The 14423-nt window shown below is 43.7% G+C and overlaps 1 protein-coding gene across 1 annotated transcript; it reads right to left on the bottom strand.

The window, feature by feature from the left end:
• Positions 1-2454: 2454 nt before the first annotated feature.
• LOC110686578 lies at positions 2455-3213 on the bottom strand. The gene has a single exon (XM_021863188.1). The coding sequence runs from the start codon at positions 3211-3213 to the stop codon at positions 2455-2457; it is 759 nt and encodes a 252-aa protein (XP_021718880.1).
• Between the last annotated feature and the right edge of the window lie 11210 nt (positions 3214-14423).

Here is a 14423-nt window from a genome sequence, read left to right as displayed (position 1 = left end):
ATCTCATTCCTCTTGGAGATATTCCCAACCCTTTGACATCGGTCACATGACTTCACAAAGCCCCATGAGTCCTTGAAGAGATGCGGCCACCACAAACCACATTGAAGAACCTTGGTAGCGGTCTTGGAAACACCCATATGCCCACCACTAGGGTTCGAGTGGCACATCCTTAAACCACTAGGCACCTCTTCATTCGGAACACAACGCCTAAGTAAGCAATCAACCCCTCGTTTGTATAGGATGGGATCATCCCACAAGTAATGTCTTGCCTCCCTTTTGATTTTCTTCCTTTGGTTCTTTGAGAAAGAGGGTGGAAACTCCCCACATGCTAGAAAATTCACCAAGTCGGCATACCATGAGAGTTCCTTCACCTCTATGGCATATAAGAAGACATCAAGCATTCTATCCTCAATTGGTGAACCATCATCATGAATGTGATCACCCTCAAGGAGAGAAAGATGGTCCGCCACAACATTCTCTGCACCCTTCTTATCCCTAATCTCAATCTCAAAAGTTTGCAATTCAAGCACCCATCGAATCAACCAAGGCTTGGACTCTTTCTTGGCAAAGAGATACTTGAGGGCCGCGTGGTCCGTGAAGACTATGGTCTTGGAACCCAACAAGTAACAACGAAATTTCTCAAAAGAGTGCACAATTGCTAAAAATTCTTTTTCCATTGTTGTGTAGTTATTTTGAGCCCCATTGAGTGTCTTAAACATATAATAGATCACATGAAGCTTCTTTTCTACACGTTGTCCCAAAACACCTCCAATAGCCCAATCACTTGCTTCACACATCAATTCAAAAGGAAGATCCCACCTTGGGGCTTGATCAATAGGAGTGGAGATAAGGGCCTTCTTCAATTTATCAAATGCCTTCAAGCATTTGTCATCAAAAATGAACTCAACATCCTTTTGAAGAAGGTCATTTAGGGGCTTAGCAATAAGTGAAAAATCCTTGATGAATCTTCTATAGAAACCCGCATAACCAAGTAACGATCTCACACCCTTGACATTCATCGGAGGTGGAAGTTTCTCAATAACTTCTATTTTTGCCTTATCCACCTCAATGCCTCTATTTGAAATCTTGTGCCAAAGCACTATACCTTCTTCCACCATGAAGTGGCATTTCTCCCAATTCAAAACAAGATTGACCTTAACACATCTTTCCAAACACTTCTCAAGGTTCACAAGGCACTCCTCAAATGAGACACCCCCCACCGAAAAGTCATCCATGAAAACCTCCATTTCCTCCTCCAACATATCCCCAAAGATACTCATCATGCACCTTTGGAATGTAGCGGGAGCATTGCATAACCCGAAGGGAATTCTTCGATAGGCAAAGGTCCCATAAGGACATGTGAAGGTAGTTTTCTCTTGATCATCGGGGTGAATGGGGATTTGGAAGAATCCCGAATATCCATTGAGGAAACAATAGAACTTGTGCCTTGTTAGCCTTTCAAGAATTTGATCAATAAATGGAAGAGGGAAATGATCCTTCTTGGTGGATGTGTTTAGACGTCTAAATTCTATACACATCCGCCAACCCGTGACCGTCCTAGTTGGAATGAGCTCACCCTTCTCATTCTCAACCACGGTCATGCCCCCCTTCTTTGGAACGACATGCACGGGGGAGACCCACCTTGAGCTAGAGATGGGGAATATGATTCCCGCATTCAATAACTTGGTGATCTCCTTCTTAACTACCACTCCTATTTAGGGATGTAGTTATCTTTGTCGTTCGATAGAAGGAAGGGCGCCTTCCTCAAGTGTTATATGGTGTTGGCACAAGGCGGGGCTTATACCTTTAAGATCATCAATTGTGTACCCCAAAGCACCTTGGTGCTTTCTCAAAACACCACATAACGCTTGAGCTTGGCTCACGCTCAAGGATGCACTAACTATCACGGGATAAGTGGAATGAGGGCCCAAGAACTCATACCTAAGGTGTGATGGTAGAGGTTTGAGCTCTACCATAGGCACACCATTACCTTCCTTTGATGTGGCCGCTTGCAAAGCCTCTTGGCTTGAGATTTTCAAGCACATTTGCTCATCCACTTCTTCCATGCTTCCATTAAGCAATTCTTCATAGAATGCCACTTCCTTGCATGGTGTACCTACTTTGTCCTTGTTCAAAAAAACATTCTCAAGACCATCGTTAGAGGTGAGCAAGTGCTCATGCATGGAAGACACAACATGATCAAGTGAATCAATCATCATGCAATTTTCTAGAGAAGAAGATGGATATTTCATGCTTTCATTCAAATCAAATTCAATGACCTCATCTCCTACCTTAAGGTAAATCTTTGCACTTCTCACATCAATCATAGCACCCGAGGTAGCAAGAAAGGGTCTACCTAAAATGATTGGAATGGTAGCATCTTCATCCATTTCAAGCACAATAAAATCCACCGGGAACACAAACTTCCCAACCCTCAATGGAACATCTTCTACCTTACCTTTTTGGAAACTTGATTGACTTATCGGCTAATTGCAAGGTAATGTTAGAAGGTAAGAGTTCCCCTATTTCAAGCCTTTGATAAACCGAATATGGAATTATGCTAACACTAGCTCCCAAGTCACATAAGGCATTATCAATTTGCATCTTGTTAATGGCACAAGGGATGGAGAAGTTTCCGGGGTCTTTCAATTTGGGTGGCATTTTGTTCATGATGATAGCACTACAATTTTCGGTCAAATTGATAGATTCCATAACCTCACAAGTCCTTTTCCCACTCAAAATGTCCTTGAGGAATTTGGCATAATTTGGCATTTGGTTGATCACATCGGTAAAAGGTAGGGAAAGATGAAGTTGTTTTAGCATATCAATGAATCTCCCAAATTTCTCATCTAATTTGTGTCTCATGAATTTTTGTGGGTAAGGGAGCTTAGGTTTCACAATTTCTTTCTCTACTCTCACATCTCTAGGTGTCTCAACCACAACCTCATCCAATGATGCCCTAACCCCCTCATTGTCAACCAAGGCTTTCTTAGGAATCTCCTTATCCTCATCCTTCCTAGGCAATCTCTCCTCAAGAACCTTACCGCTCCTAGTAACAATAGCATTCACGTGTTTCTTGGGATCAAGACCTTGGGAAGGTAAAGAAGAAGGGCTTGCATGATCTTTCAAAACATTAGCAAGTTGAGACATTTGATTTTCAAGCATTTTATTGTGGGTCATCATTTCATTGAACTTCTTATCACTAACGACCATGTATGTGTTCAAAAACTTGGTTTGATTCTCAATTATTTCTTCCAAATTGGTCCCAGGTGAAGAAGGTTGGGAATAGGAATTTTCTCCTTGAGTCCTTGGAACAAATCCGGGTGGGGGACCTTTTTGAGCATTATTTTGAAAATTGCCCTTCCCTTGATTGTTCCAAGTACCCCTATTTTGATTTTGTCCATAACCTTGATTATGGTTACCACCACCTTGATTATGGTTACCACTACCTTGGTTGTGATTTCCATAACCTTGGTTTTGATTACCATAATTTTGGCTTTGATTTTGGCCACTATAACCTTGATTATTATAGCTACCATGAAAACCTTGGTTCCCTTGGTTTCTATAACCACCACCTTGATTATAGTTGTCAAAATTATCTTGGTTTTGGTAATTCCTATTCCATTGACCTCTTTGATTATCAAACCTTTGAGCATTATTATTTGACACATAATTTACATGCTCACTCTCATTGTTATCAAACTCATCAACACATTCATTAGGACAATTACTAGAGTCATGATCATACGATCCACATGCATCACAAAACAAACAACCCATAGGCATATTATGTGAAGAGGGAAGGGGTTGAGAGTTTGAAGGAGTACCTCTCCCTTTAAATTGGGAGGGAAGATTCGTAGCTTGGGATGAAGTAGAAGTACTCTCCAACTTGGCTTTGATTGCGGTCATCTCCTTTCCCAAGTTTGTCATTTGGGAGGAAAGGTTGTTGATCGCGTTTATATGGTCTACCGAGTACAATGAATATTGCTTGCTTGAAGAGTCTCTCTCCCCATCTTGCCAATCTCTATAGTACGTCACCACGTCCTCAATGATGTCCACCACTTCTTCTTCGGTCTTGTTCATGATAGGACCCCCGCCCCCCCCCCCCATCAAGGCATGACTTGCCTTGGGGACTTAAACCGCCATAGAAGATTTGGACCACTTGGTATTTTGGGATTCCGTGGTGAGGGCACTCCCTTTGATACTCTTTGTATCTCTCTCATGCTTCGTAAATGCTTTCATTTGGCCTTTGCTTGAACCCTTGAATCAAGGCTCTTGCCTCCGCCGTCTTCTTTTGAGGGTAAAAACGGGACAAGAAGGCCTTTGTAACATCATCCCATGTTCTCAAGGAATTCGGCTTCACCTCTTTATCTAACCACTCTAAGGATCTTCCTATGAGAGAGAAGGGGAACAACTTGAGGCGTATGAACTCTTGAGAAACTCCGTTGACTTTGATGGTGTTGCAATATTTTTCAAATTCTTTAAGATGGTTCAACGGGCTCTCATTCTTAGCCCCACTATATTTCCTCCTCTCAATTAAGATGATCATGGCCGGCCGAATCTCGAAATCATTTGCCGATGTTGTAGGCGGAGCTATGCCGCTCTCTAACCTATAAGCACCGAGTATTCCTAGCTCCTTCAAGGCCACTCTCGGATTTTCTCCCATTTCTTGCTCCTTCTTCAATCTCTTCTTCATTTGAGGAACTATACCCCAAGGAGAATCGATTAGCTATTCTTCTTCTTGAGAGAGTCCTCTCAATTTCCGGGTCAAAAGGCACAATGGATCGATCACGAGCTCTATGCATGCAAAACTTCAAAGAAAATATTAGTAGCACGGCAACAAGTGTAGCCTAAAGAAAAAAAATCTTTTTGTATATATTTTTTCAATTAAAATGAAGTAGACTCAACAACAAAAGCTAAGCACCAATAGCATTCCCCGGCAACGGCGCCATTTTGACGAGGGGGAAAATGTATGTCGTTATCTACCCTTTCCCCAAGTCAAACAAAATTTGTAAACACCTAACCAACCTTATATGAATATAGGGCAAGTTAAGGGTCGATCCCTAGGGAATGCAATGATGAAAACTAGAGTCTAAGTCAAGCTACCTCGAAGATGGAGTTGATATTATGGTTGGCACTATGGTAAAATAAAGCAAGTCTAATAAAGTAAAACAAAGGTCTAAACACTAGGGATATGGGTTCCACATGCAAGTTCAATGATAATGCTAGTTTAGAGCTCAATCAATTAATTAAAGTATTGCAATGGACAAACAATAGTAGCAATCAAGAGAGTTCAAATGTTGTCTCCTATAGGCCAATCTAGGTGTCACTATGAAAGGCAAATCAAGAAGAATCACAAGCAAACCCAATCAATTAGAGCAAATTTCAATTCGATTGTTCATGTCATTAAGAGTTGCAATGCAATCTAGATTAATCTTATAGGTTGATCATTCCTAGTCTAATCAATCACATGGAAAACTTTGTCAACCAATTTAATTGTAAGAAACTAATCAATCAAAGAGCATCAACTAGCAATTTCATTAATCAAACATGCTTCCCCCTTTCCCTAGAAACTAATCTACTCACTAATCATGGTGAAATTCAAGAACAAATAACTAAAAAGTGCTTTAATCTTCATTTCTATATCAAAATCTAAGAGAAATAAAAAATAATCAACAATATCAAATTCAAATCCAAAGAAGAACAAGTAACAAGCAAAAATAAAATAGCAAGTAAGTAAAAGATGAAAGAAGGAAGAGATTCTCACTAATATTGATGATTGAAAATGAAGAAATCCAAACTTTATTGATCAAATGTTGAGTTACAAATCCAAAACCAAGAGCTTCTCTTTAACTTCTCTCTAGATTCTCTCTCTAAAACTAAGCTAATGAAAATTATCAAAAGTCCCTTCAAAAAGGAAATACCATTCTTTTTATAAGCAAAGAAGAAATTAGCAGCTCTCGCGCCCTCTTTCGATAGACCCGCGCCCGCGCAAAAATGGGTACGGAACCCTCTGCGGGCTATCTGGGCAGACCCCGCGCCCGCGACAACAGAGATCCTCGCCCGCGACAGTAAAACCAGCGCCCGCGGCTAATCCCCTGCTCCCAAAGCCTGATCAGGGGGCCGCGGTCTCTCTGAATGGAGCGACCTCTCCATTTTACCCGCGCCCGCGGAGAGCCCGCGGGGCAACCGCGGAAAGTTCCTGCCAAGTTTTGGCAATTTGAGTAACATGGGCCCGCGCCCGCGGCAAGATGACCTGCGCCCGCGGCCTACTGGATTTGCCTTGGAAACCTCTCCGAGGCCTCTCCAAGCCCTCTCTAAGCCCTCTCTACCCAAATGCTTCTTCCTTGCTTGATCATTAAAGTCCCAAAATGAATCCTTTGCCAATGTGATTCTCACAATACCTACACAAGTACACAAAGAAAGGAAATAAAAGGGAAAAACAGACAAATAAAGGAAAACACGATAAAAACACGAGAATCATAAAGAAAAGAGGAAAAAGAGAAACTAAAGGAAAAAGGACCAAAAATAAGAGAAGAAAGAATGAAAAGGGGAAAGAAATAACCCTAAAAGACTACCCTATGAGTGCCGTAAATGACACTCATCAGAAGGCGGCCGACCAGCGGGCAACGGATGCTGAGACAGTCAAGAAGGGGGCGGAGGAGGCCTAGAAGAAGGCAGACGAGAGCGCCAAACAGGCTGATTAGGCGCTCAAGTAGGCCCAGGCGGACCTTGGCAAACTGAAAACCAAGGTTAAGAGGCTGGAGAAGGATGCTGCTCAAGCTAAGAAAAACTTTGCAGCAAACTTGGAGGCGGAGCAAAACCGCCTTGTTGCTGAGAGTGATGCTGACAACGACGCCCGTATGAAGATTGCTTGGGCTGCCTTGTACCCAGACGCTGATTATAGCATCTGGGCAATGGCACACAGCTATGCCGAGTACGTGGTGTACTTGAGAGAGCAAGGTGAGCCAGAGCCTTCCTCCTTTGAAGCCTGGCTCAGCAACAATGAGCCAACCGCGCCTGAGCTTCCTGGTCCCGGCGAAGCGCACCAAATTCCCTCAGATGATGAGGAGAAGGGGGAGAACCAGGATGCTCCATCTGCAAGCCAGATGTGACCCCTCAGCGGCAGTATGCCAGTCTTTGCTTTTTAATTCCTTTTTTTTCAGCGGTTGTATGCCCAAACTTGCTTTTTCCAACCTGCGTGCCGAGTATTCTTGTATTTACCGGCTGTGGAGCCGTGTTAATTAACAATTTCTTTCTCTCGGACGGGGTCCGGTTAACATTTGATCCATTACAACCGTTTGGTTGGACGGATTTTTATGAATTGCACCGACTAAGTCGGTTTTGAATATTTTGCATTTGAATTTTTAATTTTTTCCTATCTTATCAAAAGCATGCGGCGATTTCTTGCCTAACTAGTCAGAAGTCCGGCTGTCCTTGCCCCTGAACGACTGTGTGATTGGTTTCAATTGGAGCTGGTTGATTGACTTGAAAACGTCTGATGCTGCAAAGAGCATGATATGTTTGTAAGTCAATTAATCACAGTAGTGATTTCCCCAAACCAAGTGTACAGCCATACACCAACAGGCGTTTTGGTCACTACACAGACGACTTATGCCCGTCTTGGTAGAGATTTCGTAGCCATTGAACTCTTGCCCGAATTGGGTGAGGTGCAATTTTAAAATAAATAACCTAAGTGAGAACTTCAGCCGGTTACCGACTGATGCCTATGGGCATCCGGTATTTAGGAACTTATTCGTTCTTCGTAGGTTATTTTAGTCAGACGGCTATGAGTTGACCAATTTGGTCGTTCAATTTTTGTCGTCTACATGGATACATAGAACCGATAGATAATCTGTTCTTTGCGAAGATTGCACCCGGAGGGGTGTTGCCGGACGCCTTTGTCCATGTTGGGACAGGCGATTTTATAAAAATAGCAACCATCTGGCCATTTTAGCCTCTGGTCCTGTTTGAGACCGGTTGTGTAGCCACTAAACGTTTTTGTGCTTAGTTTCTTAATCAGTGTTGAATTTACACTAAGTATTGAACTTAGTTTTTTAACCATACGAGTCTGTCTCGGTAATATCAAGACGGACAGGCAAATATTTGATCATACTAAGTATCAAACTTAGTTGGATAAATGGAGAATCCGTCTGAGTATTACCCAGGCGGATAGTCAAGCAGTTGAATAAACAAAGTATCAAACTTAAATAAACAAGAGATCCGAGCATTACCCAGGCGGTCAAACAAATGTAACCTTCACTAAGTATCTAACTTAGTTAGGTAAATGGGGAATCCGCCTGGATATTTCCCGGACGGATAATCAAACGATAACTTAATTTAGCAAACAAAGTCTGAATCTTCATTAACTGACTCACTGTTTACAAAAAGTTTACATTCTCAGAAGTAGTACTTTTTTAGATTGTCTACATTCCAAGTTCTAGGCAGGCGCCTTCCGTCTAGATTTTCCAGGCGGTAGGTGTCGTCCCTTACTTCTTCATAGATCCGGTAGAGGCCTTCCCAATTTGGGGTTAGCTTTCCGAGCTCATTGGACCTACCGGTTGCCTCCATTTTTCGTAACACTAAGTCGTCAACTTTCAAAGGACACTTGTTTACTTTTTTGTTGTAGGCTCTCGTCATTCTCAGACCGTAAATCTCATGACGCAAGGCGGCATTGCCCCTGCGTTCTAGGAGTGAATCCGATGCAAGGCGCCTTGCTTTCCAGTTTACCTCTTCATCATACAACATGACTATGAGAGTCGGTTTGTAATGTTCGATGGGCAAGACGGCTTCAGCACCGTAAACCATGAGAAATGGGGTTTCACCGGTTTCCCCTTTCCCTGTTGTCCGGATGGCCCACAAGACATGGATTAATTCTTCTGCCCATAAGCCACCGGCTGTTTCTATTTTCTTTTTAATGTCGTCTGAGATGAGTTTGTTGAAAGCTTCAACTTGGCCGTTTGCTTGGGGCCGTCCAACAGATGCGAAATAGCTTGAGATCCATATATCTCCCAACCAAGTTTTTAGCTGAGGCGTCCCAAACTGAGGACCATTATCAAAAACCATAGACATGGGTACCCCGTACCGGGTGATAACATTCTTCCAGATGAAGGAAATTACGTCTGAGGTCTTGATGTTTTTGACCGCCTCAGCCTCCACCCACTTGGTGAAGTAATCCACAGCCACCAAGATGTAGCGCTTTCCGCCTGGAGCAGGCGTGTAAGGACCTAGAATGTCCATGCCCCATTTTGCAAACGGGATTGGGCTGTGGATGGCCGTCAGATCAGTAGCCGGACGGTGAATGAGTTTGCCAAATTTTTGGCACTTGTCACATTTCTTAACCAACTCCTTGGCGTCTGCCTCAAGAGTGGGCCAAAAGTAATGTCGTCGGGCTCTGGCGGCTAGGGACCTGCCGCCTATGTGAGAGGCGCAGAATCCCGAGTGCAAGTCTTCGAGAACTTCTTTCCCCTTTTCTGGGGTGACACACTTCAACAAAGGCTTCGGAAACCCCGCCTTGAAGAGTTCTCCATTTTTCAACTCGAATCTTGCAGCTCGCTTTTTCAGGACGACTGCTTCCTGTGGCGAATCAGGAAGTGTGCCGTCTGAGAGTTAGGCCCAGATGCCATCCATCCAGGTGAGCTTCAGTCCAGTATTCCGACGGGATCCTCATAGATGCTTCTCTTTTGAAGAACTTCCCAGAAGACTGACCGAGGCGTATCATGGCAGGCGGAAGATGCCAGCTTTGACAATGCATCCGCTTGGTTGTTTTCCGACCTAGGCACCTGATTCAGCCGGAATTCCTCAAGTGCCTTGGTCTCTTCTTTGACTGCCCGAAGATATTTAATCATAGCCAGATGGGTAGCCTCATAACTTCCCTCATACTGGCTAACAACCAATTGAGAATCAGAGTAGGCGTCAATTTTCATGGCCCCTTCCGCCTTACACATGCGTATGCCGGCTAGCAGGGCATCATATTCCGCATCATTGTTAGAGGCCTGAAACTTGAAGCGCAGTGCATATTCAAATCTGTCTCCTTCAGGAGACTCATAAATTACGCCTGCACCACAGTCGTTCTTTGTAGAGCCCCCGTCTACGTACACTTTCCAAACCTGATCAAGATTATCCGGAGCCACCGGACGAGTCATTTCAACAATGAAGTCGACAAACGCCTGACCTTTCACTGCCTTTCTTGGTTCGTAAGTGATTTCAAGGCTCTGCATTTCAATAGCCCATTTCAACATTCTCCCGGATGAGTCCAAGGTAGACATTGGCCGCTTGAGTGGCTGGTCCGTGTAGATCACCACTGGATGTGCCAAAAAGTAAGGATTTAATTTTTTAAATGCCATATACAAAGCCAGACCAAATTTTTCAACCATGGGGTACCGAAGTTCAGCATTTTTAAGAACATGGCTAATGAAGTAAACCGGGAGCTGCACGCTGTCTCGCTCAGCAAGGAGAACGGCACTGAGGGCGTGGTCTGAGACGACTAAGTACATGTACAACGTCTCCCTAGGCAAAGGACTGACCAACCTAGGCAGAGAGTGTAAGTGCTCTTTCAGCCTCTAGAACGCCGCCTCAGCATCATCCCCCCATTCAAATCTGGTCTTCTTCTTGATTGCTTGGAAGAAGTAGAGGCATTTGTCACCTGACTGGCTGAGGAATCTTCCCAAGGCGGCCAGGGAACCGGTGAGTCTCTAGACTTCCTTGACAGAACGGGGTGACTTCATGTCAATTACCGCCTGTATCTTCTCAAGGTTAGCCTCTATCCCCCTTTGATCAATCAGGAATCCGAGAAACTTCCCAGACTCAACACTAAAGACGCATTTTTTAGGATTTAACATAACCTTTTCCGCCTGAGGGTGGTGAATGTTTCTCGGAGATCAGCAAGGTGATCCGTCTGTAGCTTGGATTTGACTATGATGTCATCAATGTACGCCTCAGCATTCCTCCCAATCTGATTAATGAAGACCATATTAATCATCCGTTGGAAAGTGGCAGGCGCATTTTTCAAGCCAAACGACATCACAGTATAACAGAATAGCCCCCTGATCAGTGACGAAGGCCGTCTTCTCTTGATCTTTCTTCCACAGGGGTATCTGATGGAAGCCGGAGTAGGCATCCATAAAGCTCATCAAGGTGTGACTGGCTATAGAATCGACCACACTGTCGATCTTTGGAAGCGGATAACTGTCCTTTGGACACGCCTTGTTGAGGTCTGTGTAATCAACACACATGCGCCAGGTCCCATTCGGTTTCTTCACAAGGACCACATTGGCCACTCAGTCGGGGAAATTACAAGGCCGAATGAACCTGGCGTCTAGCAGCTTTTTGACTTCGGCAGCTGCCGCCTGACTTCTTTCCTCGCCGTGGTTTCTTTTCTTTTGCCGGATGGGCTTCTTTTTGGGGTCCTCGGCAAGTTTGTGGACAGCAAGATCCGGGCTGACGCTTGGCATCTCTTCCACTTCAAAGGCAAAAGTGTCTTTGAATTCCTTCAACATAAGATGTAAGCTTGCACCCAAGGTAGCATGAGCAACCGTCCCAACCGTAACAGTACGTTCTGGACGGCTGTCATCCAGAACAAGATCAATGCTTTCGCCAGCCGGTTGGGGACGGAGCTCATCTAACCGTTCACCGGTCAGTGATTGCTATTTTTTCTCTTTTTTCACCTCCACCAGCAGAGGAGCCTTTCTTTTCTTTCCGGCTGCTGGTGTGGCAGGAGCTGGGTCGGCATCCTTGACATTGTCAATGTCTATTGGTTCCTGACCGCCTGGGGCCACGGTATCTCGGACGGCTGAGAGATAGCACTCTCGGGCCGTCTTCTGATCCCCATTCAAGGAACCAACAGAGTCATCATCCCTCTCATACTTAATGAGCATGAGGGACGGGATGATTACTGCCTTGGCTACGTTGAGAGTTGGCCTGCCAAGAATGATGTTATAGGCGGTCAACTGCTCAACGACCAAGAATCTGACAACAATATGTCGTCCCTGGCCTTTCTCTCCCAGCCGGATGGGTAAGTCAATTCTCCCGGCTGGGTAGACCATCCCACCCCCAAAACCAACCAAGGGGTGGGTGACCGGATGCATGCTGTTGACATTGTATTTCAGCTTTTGCAGGCACCGGAGGCTGATGATGTCTGATGAGCTGCCGGTGTCTATAAAGATCCGTCCAACCAGCTGGTTGGCAACCTTACATTCAATGACCACCGGGTCATCATGCGGGCGGCGGACGCTGCCTCTGTCCTTCTCAGTGATCAGGACGTCTGGGAAGGAGGAGCTGGCTTCCGCCTGTTCATCATCATCTTTGTCCATCTTTCGAAGATGACTCTTGGTGCCCCGGATGGTAGGGCCACCACATGAGAACCCGCCTGCTATAGTGTAGACCAGCTCCTTATCGGTATCCGAGCTACTAGCAGGCTGGGGGTAGTCTTGGAAGACTGACCCTTGTTTTTCTTTTTTGCCCCGGCTGGGGACTTAGAAATGTAGGACTTCAACAGCCCTTTGTCAGCCAGACGGTCCAACGCACGCTGAAGACTGAAGCAGTCATTGGTGTCATGGCCGACCTCTTCATGGAACTGACAAAATTTATTTTTGTTCCGTGACTGGACATAACTCTTCATAGGATTCGGTTTCTCAATGAACAGCTGGTCCTTTACCTCCATGAGGATGGAGTTGCAATCTTTGTTAAACTCGTACTTGGGGACGTACGGTTTAAACTCTTTCTTTTTCCTCTAGGACGGCTGGTCAGAATTAGTAGCCGCCCAGACTTCTTTTCTTTTCTTGCTCTCTTCTTTGTTTTTGGCCGACTGTGATCCAAAGTGGACATCTAATGAACCTGTTGCTTTAGTCTTAGAGACTCTTGGATTTTATCCATTTACAAAGAAGGCTGAAGTTCTATGTTGCATTTCATGGGTAGATTGAAGATTGGGCGCATGGCGCGCTTCACTACAGATTTGGCACGTTTCACTGCTATTTTGGGCGTGTGGATCCTAAGCCATTTACTAGCTATTATTATCTTATATTTTAGTTAATGTTGCTGAAATAATGCCAAGAGTTTAGCTCTTTGGCCGGTTGTAATAGGAAGTTATCATTAGGCTTTATTATGCTTTTATTGTTTAGCTTAAATCAAGGAGGAAAACTGCTGGCTTTTGGCTGTTCATGCTTGGACGGTTTTCCTTGACTTTTGGTGTGTTTTTGCTGCTCCTTTCCTCTATAAAAGGGAGAGCAAAACAGAAATAAAAACCAGTTTTGAGTTTGGATAAAAAACCTTGTGTTTTAGCATTTTAACTTAGAGTTTGTCTCAAGTTCAAGTGTTCCCTTATTGCTTTGAGTAAGTCTTGAGTGATAAGCTTAGGAGAGATTGAGTGAGTCTTATCTCTGGCCTAAAACCCCAAAACTTTGAGTGTGTCCTTGAGTTTTGGCCCTTTTATCTTGTTCCATGATATTTGAGTATTCTAACTATAAGTATTTTTAAATCCATCAACCCATATTCGGGAGGGTGTATTTAGATTTACATCATCTGGTATCAGAGCCTAGTTAAGGGTTTCTTGAAGAAAATCGAGTTTGAAGGCGTTTGGAGCAAAACGGCAGAATTCAATCAGTTTGGAGTTGCGGTTTGAGAAGGACATATCTCCTTCGTTTTCTGTCCAAATCGAGTTATTTCTTTTTTGAATCTGGATATTTTTTTGCGTAGATTACTCACAAAAATTTTCAGATATTTTGGAATTTTTCTGCTAATAAACTGGGCAGGTTTTTCGCAGCAACGCAGAAAAGAGGCAAAACCGGGAAGGCAGAATTCAATTGAAGATTTCTCCCTCATCCGAAAAGCTTTTGAGGAATTTCTTTTTGCAAATTGGTTGTTTTGATCTGAATTTTCTGAATTTGTAAGCCTTTGAGAGTCTAGAGGCAATTTTCGTTTTTCTTTTTGTCTCTAATTTCGGCAGTTCTCACTCATTGTACTTGTAATATCCAAGCAAAAATAGTGGAAATCATGTCTAGTGAGGAGCTTGCTAGAATGTTGCAAGTAATCACTGAAAAATTGGAGAATTTGGAGAAAAAAACAGAAGAGAGTGAAGTCTCTAGGGCACAACAAGATACTAGGATGGATGCCATATCTGATATGCTCCTTAAAGCCACTAGGAAAATAAATGAATTAGAGGAGGAGGATGAAAATAGTGGTAACAATTTTAGACAATTTGATGAAGATAGGGGTCTAAAAATTGATATGTATGAATTTGATGGAGGGCATGATTGTGAGGCTTTCTTAGATTAGGTTAGGCAAATTGAAACCGTTTTTGATTACAAGGGGTATGATGATAGGAAACGGTTCAAGTTGGCTGTCCTTAAACTCACTAAACTAGCTTCATTGTGGTATGAAAACCTCAAGTCAAATAGAAGAAGAGAAGGGAAAGATAAGATAGACTC

This window comes from Chenopodium quinoa, unplaced genomic scaffold (genome assembly GCF_001683475.1).
Source record: "Chenopodium quinoa cultivar QQ74 unplaced genomic scaffold, ASM168347v1, whole genome shotgun sequence".
In the NCBI taxonomy this organism is placed as follows: Eukaryota; Viridiplantae; Streptophyta; class Magnoliopsida; order Caryophyllales; family Amaranthaceae; genus Chenopodium; species Chenopodium quinoa.
Note: the sequence above shows the minus strand (reverse complement) of the source record. Positions and strands in the feature narration are given on the sequence as shown.